This window comes from Nicotiana sylvestris, chromosome 5 (assembly GCF_000393655.2).
Source record: "Nicotiana sylvestris chromosome 5, ASM39365v2, whole genome shotgun sequence".
In the NCBI taxonomy this organism is placed as follows: Eukaryota; Viridiplantae; Streptophyta; class Magnoliopsida; order Solanales; family Solanaceae; genus Nicotiana; species Nicotiana sylvestris.
In genome coordinates, this window is record NC_091061.1 from 111,594,621 (window position 1) to 111,607,261 (window position 12,641).

The 12,641-nt window shown below is 44.5% G+C and overlaps 1 protein-coding gene across 1 annotated transcript; it reads right to left on the minus strand.

Annotated features, from left to right (window-relative positions):
* Window positions 1–6,363: 6,363 nt before the first annotated feature.
* LOC138869151 (uncharacterized) lies at window positions 6,364–12,330 on the minus strand. Its single transcript, XM_070146748.1, has 6 exons — window positions 12,105–12,330; window positions 11,019–11,380; window positions 7,528–7,696; window positions 7,206–7,444; window positions 6,547–6,705; window positions 6,364–6,435 (listed from the first exon to the last, which is right to left on the minus strand). The coding sequence occupies exons 1-6, from the start codon at window positions 12,328–12,330 to the stop codon at window positions 6,364–6,366; spliced, it is 1,227 nt and encodes a 408-aa protein (XP_070002849.1).
* Between the last annotated feature and the right edge of the window lie 311 nt (window positions 12,331–12,641).

The window sequence follows — 12,641 nt, forward strand, 5'->3', positions numbered from 1 at the left end:
GTAGCTCGGCCAACGTAATCAGGTCAAAGTTGGTGGTGTAGCTCGGACTGCTTCACCAAATCGCACCCACCTCTCGAATCCTCCATGGATTCAACATGGCAAGCGAGATAACAAAGGGAGAAGTCATCCCCCTAATCACCGTTTCCGGTACAGTTCAGGACGCCAAGTTTTATGTAATCGAAGGTGACATGGGGCACAATGCCATACTTGGAAGACCGTGGACACACAACATGAGAGTGGTACCATCAACTCTTCACCAGATGATGAAAATCCCAACAAAAGCTGGTATAAAATGGTATATAGAGAATAACATGAAGCAAAGGAGATGTTCACGGTAAACGACATGGCACCAACATTAACTCCCCCCATCCGGGATGGGTCAGGAGACGAGCCGACTCAAGGAACATGTGATCTGTGAGCATTCGAACAAAGTCGACAAAGAAGATTTCCTTGCCCCTCGAACCTTCGTTGCTCCAGAGGAATCAGATGCAACGAAATCAATAGTTTAAGAACTCGAATAGGCCATCTTAATCAACCATCTTCCAGATCGGAAGGTATACCTGGGAACGGGATTAACCCCCGAACTCAGGAAAAAACACATCCAATTTCTTGTTAACAACATTGATTGCTTTGCTTGGTCCCATTAAGACATGACAGGGATCCCACCACAAAATAGCCACCCACCGACTAAGCATCAATCCAAGATTCAAACCAGTAAAGCAAAAAAGGAGGCCACAATCCAAGGTAAAACACGCGTTCATCAAAGACGAAGTAACAAAATTCCTTAATATAGGATCGATTAGGGAGGTAAAATATCCCGACTGGTTGGCTAACATAGTAGTTGTCCTCAAAAAAGGAAATAAATTAAGAATGTGAGTAGATTATAAAGACTTGAATAAAGCATGCCCCAAAGACTCATTCCCGTTGCCCAACATCGATCGCTTGATCGGTGCCACGGCCGGCCACGAGATCCTCACTTTTCTCGACGTCTATTCTGGGTATAATCAAATTCAAATGAACCCATAGGATATGGAAAAGACTTTGTTCATCATGAAGTATGGTACATACTTCTATAACGTAATTCCCGTCGGACTAAAAAATGCAGGAGCTATGTACCAATGCCTAGTTAATAAGATGTCCGCGCACAGAGGACCATTTGACTCATTTGTAGGAAACATTTGATATTCTTAGGAGTTACAACATGAAGCTCAACCCCGAGAAATGTGCCTTCGGAGTAGGATCGGGCAAATATTTAGGCTTCATGGTGTCAAATAGGGTGATCGAGATTAACCTTAATAAAATCAAGGCCATTGAAGAAATCACAGTGGTGAACAATTTGAAGGCCGTGCAGCGGCTGACCGGGAGGACAGAGGCCTTAGGCCGGTTCATCTTGAGGTTGTCAGATCGGAGTCATCATTTTGTCTCCTTGCTCAGAAAGAAAAATAGCTTTGAATGGACTCCGGATGCCAGCACACTTTGGAGGAGCTGAAGCGGTATCTCTCGAGCCCGGCTTTGCTCTACACCCCGAAAGAAGATGAAACATTGCACTTATATCTGGCTATATCTAAGGTAGCGGTAAGTGGTGTGTTGGTTCCGAAAGTTCAAGGTACGCAATTCCCTATTTATTGCGTAAGTCGGACTCTAGGAAATACTGAAACCAGGTATCCCCACTTAGAAAAATTAGCTCTTGCATTGATAAGTGCATCTCGGAAATTATAACCTTATTTTCAATGCCATCGTATATGTGTTTTAACAACATACTCTCTTCGAAACAACCTGCACAAACCTGAACTATCAGGCAGATTGGCCAAATGGGCCATCGAGCTCGGAGGGTACGATACCGAGTATCAACCTCGAACGGCTATGAAGTCCCAAATTTTGGTGGACTTCGTGACTGATTTTATGCCCGCCCTTGTGCCCAAGGTGAAGAAAAAAACTCTTGGTAGAATCGGGCACATCATCGAGGGTTTGGACCCTATTCACTAACGGTGCTTCGAACGTAAAAGGGTCTAGGCTCGGCATTGTTCTGAAACCACCTATGGGCAGCATGATTAGGCAATCTATAAAAACCCTGAAATCACTAACAATGAGGCCGAATATGAGGCTATGATTGCAGGTCTAGAGCTGGCCAAGAGCCTAGGAGCAGAGGTTGTCGAAGCAAAATGCGACTCCCTCCTAGTAGTTAACCAAGTGAATGGGAGCTTCGAGGTTTGAGAGGACAGGATACAAATATACTTAGACAAATTTCAGGTCATATTGCATTGTTTCAAAGAATGGACCCTGGTCCATATTTCCCGAGATCAGAACAGCTAGGTTGATGCACTCGTGAACCTGGGGTCGTCCGTCGAAGAAGACGACATACTCCCAGGGGCTGTTGTACAGTTGTCCAAATCATTGATCAGGGAAGGCCATGCCGAGATCACCTCAACAAGTCTAACGTGGGATTGGAAAAATAAATATATCGACTATTTGAAAAGCGTGAAGCTACCCACGGATCTAAAGGAATCAAGGGCCCTCTGAGCCAAAGCATTTTGATTTTCACTCGACGAGAATGGAACACTATATAGAAGGACTTTCGACGATCCTCTAATAGTGTGCTTGGGACCAGGGGACACCGATTATGTGCTTCGAGAAATCTACGAGGGCACTTACGGAAATCATTCCGGTGTCGATTCCTTAGTTCGAAAGGTAATCAGGGTAGGGTACTACTGGGACAGCATGGAGAAGGACACCAAGGAATTCGTTCCAAGATGTGACAAATGCCAAAGGTTTGCACCAATGATTCACCAACCTGGTGAACAGCTATATTCAGTCTTATCACCATGGCCATTCATGAAATGGCGAATGAACATCGTCGGCCCCTTACTAATAGTGCCAGGTAAAGCCAGGTTTATTCTATTTATCACTGACTATTTCTCGAAATGGGTGGTGGCATAGGCCTTGGAGAAGATAAGAGAAAAAGAAGTCAACAACTTCATCTGGGATCACATCATATGCCGATTCGGGATCCCTTCCGATATTACATGCGATAACGGGAAGCGGTTCATAGGCAGCAAGGTGACAAAATTCCTCAAAGATCATAAGATCAAGAGATTCCTGTCAATGCCTTATCACCCATGTGCGAATGGACAGGCCGAGTCCACAAACAAGACCATCATCCAAAACTTGAAAAAGAGGTTAGAAAATGTGAATGGAAATGGAGAGAGGTATTGCCCAAGTACTATGGGCGTACCGAACAACTTCAAAGTCAAGCACTTGGGAGACATCGTTCTCTTTGGTATACGGGTCTGAGGCTCTGATACCGGTCGAGGTCGGAGAGCCAAGCGCCAGATTTTGGCATGCCACTGAGGATTCGAACAGTGAGGCCATGACTATAGCCCTCGAACTACTAGATGAAAAATGAGAGGCTGCACTAGTCAAAATGGCCGCCCAAAAATAGAGGATCGAGAGATATCATAATAGGAGAACAAACCTCTAACACTTCGGAATCGGTGACTTAGTCCTAAGGAAAGTCACCCTCACCACTAGAAACCCAAATGAAGGAAAGCTAGTCCCGAGCTAGGAAGGACCGTACTGCATCCTCGGAATAGTAGAAAAGGGGTCCTACAAACTGGGCACCATGGAATGCGAAGAACTTCCAAGTAATTGGAACATATCGATGCTTAAACGCTATTATTGCTAAAGGTACAACCTCCCCCCTTTTTCACTTATATTTTATGCTAACTTATTGCAGGTATTCAAGTAAGAGGAATTGAAGCCCCCACCCCTCCAACCTCGGGTTTTTAACGCATGCGTTGCACTCTTTTTCCCTTAGATCGGGTTTCATCCCAAATGGATTTTACCGGCGAGGTTTTTAACAAGGCAACATCCATATGCCACCCAAGGAGAATTCATTGTGTATTCAAGGCTTCTCTTTGATCAACCCCAAATACTGGGGCATCGCCCTGGGAAGTTTCCCCTTCATCGAACTATGCCTAGGAGGATCTCGATAGGAGAATGTTGTATTGGGCTAAACGGTCAAATGAACCATGTCCATATAGAATAATCGAGCCTCCAAAAGCAAAAAACATGTATGCATATATCAAATAATTGGGCAAGCCTCTTTGCCTATCGAAATGCTCGAAGAAGTTCACTACTTTCACGCAAAAATGGCTCAAGTGCCAAAAATCCTCGAACACTAGGGGACTGTCATTGACAGTTAGCTCGTTGAAGCCATCGAAAACTCAAATTTGTAAGACCTCAATAAAGCAATATCGAGCTCGTAGGCCCTCAGTGAGGCAACACCAAATCTGTAAGACCTCAACAAGGCATGCCAAAACTTATAAGACCTTCAAAAGGCATAACCTCGACATTAAGACCAAGTCTATATATCAAAATTGTAAGACCCCTAAAAAGGCATACCCTCGATATAGACGCCGAGGTCATCTCACCCGGGGACTAAAGGCTACAGCCGAACATAAAGACTACGATCATATCAAAAGACTCTGACCAAAGTAACGCGGCTCGGAGAGGTCCGACCACCGGTATAAAATTAAAGGCCTCCAAATACTTTGAAAAGAACTAGTTAATCAGGCTACCCCCGACATAAGCAAAAGAGATTCAATCATATTAGCTCCAAACAATAACAAGGCTTCGAGATAATCAACCTTCAGCAAAAGGCTTCGAAAAATCAGCCTTCAAGAGAACCTCCCAAGGTACTCAATTATCGTCACATATCGACCCATAATCGAGGTTCTTATTTGAGCCATCGAAGAGTTGGATGAACACAAAACATGCCTAGGCATAATCAAAACTTAAAAGTCTTTAGCCAAAATGGGGAAAAACTATAGCCATATCAGAGGTAGCATTGACCCAATCGGAAAAGCGCCTCAGGGCCAACGCGTAAGAGCCTAAGAGACAGCCTAAAAAGCCTTAGGGATATCTTTACTTTGAGTTTGAGAAAATTCTCACTCAACCATTAAGCCCAAGGGCTACCCGAGTTCGAGTCAGTCCTCACTCGGGGACTATTCATAAATCCTCAGGGCTATCTTTACTTCTAGTTCGAGCAAACACTCACTCAACCATTAAGCCCAAGGGCTACCCGAGTTCGAGCCAGTCCTCACTCGGGGACTATTCATAAGGCCTCATAGCTATACTTACTTCAAGTTCGAGCAAACGCTCGGTCAACTATTAAGACCAAGGGCTACCCAAGTTCGAGCTAGTCCTCACTCGGGAACTATTCATAAAGCCTCAGGGCTATCCTTACATCATGTTCGAGCGAACGCTCACTCGACTATTAAGCCAAAGGGCTACCTGAGTTCGAGCCAGTCGTTACTCGGGGACTATTCATAAAGCCTTAAGGCTATCCTTACTTCGAGTTCGAGCAAACGCTCGCTCGACTACTAAGCCCAAAGGTTGCTCGAGTGCGAGTAAATCCTCGCTCGAGGAATATTGGTAAAAGCCTAAAAGGTATCCTTGTTTACGGATAAACAAACGAGCGCTTCCCCCGTATCTAAGTCCAAAGGTTAGTTCGAGAAAACTCTTAATCGAGAAAAATCAACGAGATCCAGCTCCCACCCGATTCAGACTCAGAAGTCCCGATGATCTAAGCTCGCATCAAATTAATCCAAGCTTAGCCAGAAAAGTAACAAATGACTTTAAGAAGCATCATATCGAACAATTAATAACCCAAGGGTTTATGATGTCCCGGATCCAGTATTCGAACTAATCATTAGATTCATACACTTGAATTCAACACAAATCAAAGGCGAAATAAACAAATCCTTATATTGGTGAAAGATCTTTACAAAGCCCATGAGGGGCCCATACACAGAAACAAAAGAAAGCCTAAATCTCGGTCGGGGTCACTTGGTTGGATGGATTCCCCTTAAGAGCCGAGCCCTCGATAGCTTGACCCTCAGCACCCTGGTCATCAACGGCCTCTTCCCCCTCGGGGGTTTCTTATTCATCTCCACCACTCTCTGAGCCACTAGTTGAATCCTCATCAGAAGTTAGCGAGGCCGCTGACTCTTCCTCTAAGGCCTTCACCTTCTCGATATCAACAGACAAATCAATGCCCCATGCATATACATCCTCGAGAGCCTGTCTCTGGGACCCCAACCAAGCATGCTCGAGGGCTCGGTCTAGTTCAAACTCAGCATCCTTATAGACCTTATTGGCCCGAGCATTTGTAGCAGCAGCCTCTTTTCGGTACGAGGACACGAGCGCATCAGCCTCGGCCTTCGCTATGGATAGCGCGACAACCGATTCAACATGGAGATCCTTATACTCACCACTATCCGATGTCACCTCCTGAAGGCAATGCTCAACTGAAGTCAACTTCCCCTTGAGGGTATCTCTTTCGGAGGCCATCTCATCCACACGCTACTTAAGTCCAAGAATCTCAATATCTGTGGCTCTGAGCCCCTCCCTCATCAGGACCTCTTTCTTCTCAAGCTGTAAAGATCAACCCAAAGTTGTGAAACACTGAGGTCAAACAAGCATAGAAATGAAAAAATGTGAAGACTGTATTACCTGCTCAGCAAGATCGGTCCGCTCTCAAGACACCGTCTTAAAACGAGCTCGAAGGTCATTAAGTTCTTCCTCCATTTTGGTAAAAAGATCTCTGAACTCGCCGGCGTCTGATGAGAGCCTCCCACACTCTTCCTCATAGCGGGTCGACTCAGCTTGGGACTTAGCTAAGGCCCGATTGTAGATCTCCATAGCCTGAAAGCATGAAAAACCAAAATCAGGAAGATAAGAATCAAAGCTCAGAGTAGAGTCGGCAAAGGATTACATGTTTGAGTAGCCTCTCGGCTTCCTCAAAAATGAGTGAGGCGATAAGCTCGAGGTTTTATTCGACCCTAGTTAAGAATCCTTCAAGTACGGCATTCCCTCCGAGGGACGCCTCCTCATCGGAAGTCTCTCTAGTACGGGCATCCTGTATTTCCCTCGGAAAGGGTATCGAACCCGACGGAGAATCACTCACATCAATAACTCCGGCTGGATCGATCGGGGCCTTCTCTTGCCTTCGGGGAGCCTCGGAGTTGGGGTCTCCTAACTCATCTACAAAACGCCGCTCAGCTCAGGGAATGTTTTGGCCATCGATTAGCCTAGGGGCGTCACCCTCGAGAGTCTCTTCGGCCTGAAGTGGGACAACACCGGCAACTTCTATCTCAACAACCATCGGCTCAACAACCATCGACTTAGTAAAATCCCAAGCAGACACACTTTTTCCCCCCAGGTGCTAGCAGGGAATCGTCTCCCTCTTCGCCCCCAGCTCGGGGACTCTCTGTTGCTTCCAAAGATAAGGCCGCTGAATCAGCCTTAGGCTTTTGAGATTTAGCCTTGTTTGATTTCGGGGACTTATCCAGAGATTTTCTTTTTATCTTCTTCTCCTTGGCAAGACTTGAGGTATCCATCCCCCAGGAGGAGTCTTCCCTCATCGAAGAGGCATCACCAAGGACTGCACAAATGCAAAAGGCAGTTACGAAAATTGGGAATACGGTTAAGGTGTACCTCCCAAGTACGACAGAAGAGAAACCTAACCATGTTTTTTAGCTTCCCATCGGCCCTTGTCCAGATCGCACCATACGCGCTTATCATACGGGTAAATCGAATCGAGCTGCCGAACCCAGCCCGCAAGATCCTTAACTTTGCCATGGTACCATTCAACGGTTGCACCAACAAAAGAAGTTAGTTCAGGAAGGACAATGGTCTGAAGAAATGAAAATATAGTTAATCAACATATTCACTCACGATTCATGTTCCATTCCTTGGGGAATGGCATCCTCTCAGCGGGAATTAAATCCGAGGTCCTAACACGGACAAAGCAGCTCATCTACCCCCTATCCTTGCCTTCTCCAGTATAGGTAAACAAAGCCTTCGGAGTCCGACACTGAAGCTTAATCAGGCGCCCTCGATAATGTCTGGGGATGTACATCCTAATCAGATAGTCAAAGGTAAAAGGTACCCCCTCGGCCATGTTTGCAAAATGCCTAATCATGTAGATGATGCGCCAGTATAATGGATGAATTTGACTGAGCGTCACCCGGTATTGTCCACAAAAATCAAGGATTACGAGGTCTATCAATGACAAGGATGGTTCTACCGGACCCAAGGTAAAAAGATATGTATATACACTAAGGAAACTGGGTTTGTGTGTCGTTATATCTTACTCACGGGAGGGCACCTCTACTTGCACTGCCTCTCCCCAGCGGCAGTCAGTTTTCACCTTCCCGATGTCGGTGATCAGACTAATGTATCAGGATATAGGTTCACACCGCCCCGGTTTTGAAGAAGTCTTGTCAATTGAAAAATCGAAGTATGTCTCATAGAGTCTGGGTGTGCACTCTTCAAGACTAGGAGGCGTTATGGGTTTGCCCTTAGATGAGTGTGAAAACAAAGAAGTTGTATCACCTTGAGTGACGGTTCTAGAGGTCTTCATCATTTCTACTGAAAGATTTTAGACGAAAAGAGAAAACCTGGGCGAGAAACAAGCGCAGGAAAGAAGTAGGGAAAGCTGTTGAAAGTTCGGAGATATGATAGAGAATAAAGAGTAAAGGACTGATGCATTTATAGAGACCAGTAGTGCGTGCTGGGGAAACTCAACGGGCGGCCAACAGTCGTTATCGGTTTGAGGCTTTTTGAGAACCATGCGAGCGTGACTTTTGAACGTCCCTTTTGGTCACATCAACCAATCACGTGGTGCAACTTACATAATGATGGATGCATTGAAAATTTGAAGAATTCAAATCGTTCCTTGTTATTTCATTCCAAAGAAACGCGGGGACTATCTGTATGCGGTTAAAATCAGGGAAGGCCGATTTTAAGGCTTCCATGGAATTTTCAAGCCCGGCCTCGATAGGATCAAAGCACAATCCAAGGTTCGTTCTCGAGGCACTCACCTCGACAGGGCATATCGAAGACTCGTTATGATGAACCTCGGGGCTGCATGGAAATCGATGACCGTTGTAAAAAGGCAGGAGACCCCCGAGGGCACGTGATGAGGATTGACAAAGCCTGCGAAGAATAGTACAGGTCCACATTGAACAGTTGTACAGCTGTACCAATAGCATTTCCCCATCATGATTAGACATGTGCTATGTAAGGATCCCTCATCCTATATAAAGGGGACCCTTATCATCTTGTAGTCTCTCATTCGGATTATTACACAACACATTGAATACATTACAACATTCTCTGCTCTCTGCTTAAACAATTGTTCTTCATATTTATTGCTTATTCTTTCGTTGTTCATTTATTTTTCTTCATTTATTACTCATTATTAACCGCAAAAAGTCCATCTTTGAGGCCCTCGTTATCATTGATTCTTCATCAGTAGCTCATCGCTATTAGCCTATCTAGACCTCGAGGCCCTGCTTCAGTCAGCTCGAGGCCCAGCATTATAACCCTATTGGTTTGCATTTCTTATCTTCTTTAGTTACACTTAGCATATTTTTCCTAACAACTAGTATTGAGATAAATCATGTATTTTTAGAACCACAAAATCAAATATAATTATAGTTACCATTTTCAAGGTAAACAGATATTACTGCTGATGTACGACCCTATTTCAATTCTTTATATTTTTTTACTAACACTTGCAGGTCATCCACAAGGAGTAGCACGAAGCCTTTAGGTCTGAAAGCACGTGTTGCACTCTTTTTCCCTTGAACCGTTTTTGTCCCAATTGGGTGTTTTGGCAAGGTTTTTATTGAGGAAACAGTGGATCGTGCTAACTTAGAATTAAATCCCGATCATGAATCGGTGTCAAAGAAAGCATTAATAGTACCCAAGGTTTCTCTACAGTCAACCTCGAATACTAAGGGGCATTGCCCTCGGATATTGTATCATTTTAGCAAGGAAATTGGTTCAAAATGAAAGGGTCTCAATAGGCATGATCTATTGTAAGGTCCAAACAGTCAAAATGAATCGTCCCATAGATTGCTCGAGCCCTAACATAAAACATGTATGCATGTATGATTATTTTTGACAAGAATAAAGAGAAGTACTTTCCTTGCAACTATCTTGTGACTTGGAAAAATTTCCACTTTACGATCCAATACTTTTGATCCCTTAAGAAAACGGGCTCAAGAACCGATTGCAACCGAAGTATGGATAATCACTCCAACACTCGGGGACTATCGTCTCTAGAATAAACTCGAACAAATTGAACCATTGAACATCGAGGGAATAAGACCTCTTAGGCAAACCTAGAAATTTAAAGGCCACGGCCATACCCACTCGGGGACTGTTATCTTAGGCAAGTCAGGATAACTCGAAAAAATGAGCTCACTAGGCAACACCCGAACTAAAAGGCTACGACCAAGTTAGCATGGTTCGGAGACGTCCAAAATCTGTAACAAAAATAGGCCTTTGAATAAGAAAAAATTCTTTCACAACCGGTTCTAATAGGCTACTCTCGGCAGAATCTTAATACTTAAGATATTTTCAGGAAAAACACGTCGATAAATATCGAACCCTGATAACGCCTTAACCTAGAAAGGCAGTAAAAGCAACATTTTGTTCGAACCCTCAAACACGACTTCATTATTTCATATTAAGGCATTACAACCTTTGCGAACATGAATGACAAAGTAAAGGAAAAAATTCTTAAAGCCGAAAAGGGTAGAAAGCCTTATATATGTTAAAACAATCGTTCTACAAAGCCAGATCGTCCAAATACAAAGGCCTAAGGGCTACTCGCACTTCAAGTTCGAGATATCACTCTTACTTGACTACTAAGCCTAAGGGATACTTCAACTCGAGTTTTAATAAATTCTCACTCGATGACTATTTTTTGAGCCTAAGGGCCACCTGATTTGGAGTTCGAGATAACACTCTCACTCGGACATCAAACTCAAGGATTACCTTATTTTGAGTCCAAATAAATGATCTCACTCGGCTCCAATTTATTGAAAACTACCTCAGGTAAAGTTCTAATGTTTGATCTGGGACCGTTGAATACAACAATATAACTTTATACTAAGGTACTTTGACACTTGCATAAAATAACAAAAGGTCAACGGATGATCCACCATGCCCTTGGCCTGCTCAAGGGTGGCTTTGGCATCGACCTTGTATTGGGTCGTAGTAGCCTGGGGCTTAGTATTGGTTGCATCCGCTTCAGATCTGACAACCTCGAGCTCTTTGGCCAAGTTAGCTAAATTGGACTGAAGCTCCTCAATTTTCCTTGCTTGCACTGAGACTTTCTCTCTTGTGGCCAGAAGCTGAGATTCGGCCGAATCCAGCTTTTCTTGGACGACCTCCTTTTTCGAGGCTAATATATCCATACAACCCTTGAACTTTTTAGCCTCGGCTCGTACTTCATCTATTTTACTTTGAAGGTCCTTGATCTGTTCGAGCCTCTGATGAACCTGCAGAACTGGATCGTTAGTTGCTATTTCCAGATCATATTCACTATCGTAAAGCACTCGAAATACCTACTCGACCATCTGAGCATGCTCATCTCGAGCCACCACCAAATATGCGTCGAGCTTCTCACTAAGAAGCTTGTAGGTATCACATTTCTCAGTAAGTCTATGAACCTCGGCTTTTCTCTCCTCTCAAATGTGAAGGAAGGCCTCAGGATGCAACACTGAAGCCTACAAGTAAGGAAGAAAATGTTAGAACTATCAACAACTCCAAGTCTTAAAAAGATAATGGAATGGCCCTTGAACATACCCGATTCAGTGCATGTTGGGCCTCGTTGAACAAACAATCAACTTTTAACTCGTCCATCTTGGCTTGGTCCTTTTCGGTAACTAAGCATCGGAGATAGATAGCCACCCCTATAGGGGGAAAAGGACCCAAGCATCCTCCGAGACTGGATGACAAATAATCGCTTGTGCCGAGGATCAATACTGGGGGCCGAGAACTGACTAGTCCATTTAAAGCTCGGGGAAGGCTCACTCAAGCGCTTTCTAGATACACCCAGGTCGCCCGGACCAGTGGCATCTTCCACTCCAACAAAGTAACCACAAATAGGATCTCCTGATTCATGGACCCCTTCACCGTGGCAAATCTCCATCGCCTAAGCATCCTTGATCATCGAATAAGAGAACGTAGGAAACAAGATGGAGTATCTAATCTCTATTGCCCCAAGTAAATCTTTTAGGGCTCGCCTTCATCTCGAGAAGCCTTGATCATGGTCTCTACACCAGCTCGAGGAGAAGCATCTTTACCTCTTTCTGGCTCGAGGACTTTGTCAAAACGAGGCGAAGTAGCTTCAGCTCCCACGGACCTAGTAGCTCTTTGAATTTCGGTGCCAGTTTCCACACGGGCCACCATCCCGAAGTCTTCTTCCTCTTCTTCTTCAGCCCCATCCCTTAGCCGTTGAACTGACTCCATAGTTAGACGGATGACGTTCCCCTTAGGCTTAGGGGTCTTTCTCGCAGGTTTTTTCTTTTCCGGGCCCGAAGAGCTCGAAGAGCTCGGAGGCCCTTTTCTTTTATTCTCATTAGCCTGCTTCAAAGCAGGTGGAGGGAAAATGCCTTTTCTTTAGTAGATGGGGGCCTCATCGCTACATCTTTCTTGAGGCCTACAAAAGGAAAAAAAGAGTAATTTCAATACAAATCCCGAATGGAAACGGTTCTAATAAAAGAAGTTTACCATGACTACGAACCTCCAATTGACCCTTTGATAGTTCCACCCAAGCATGC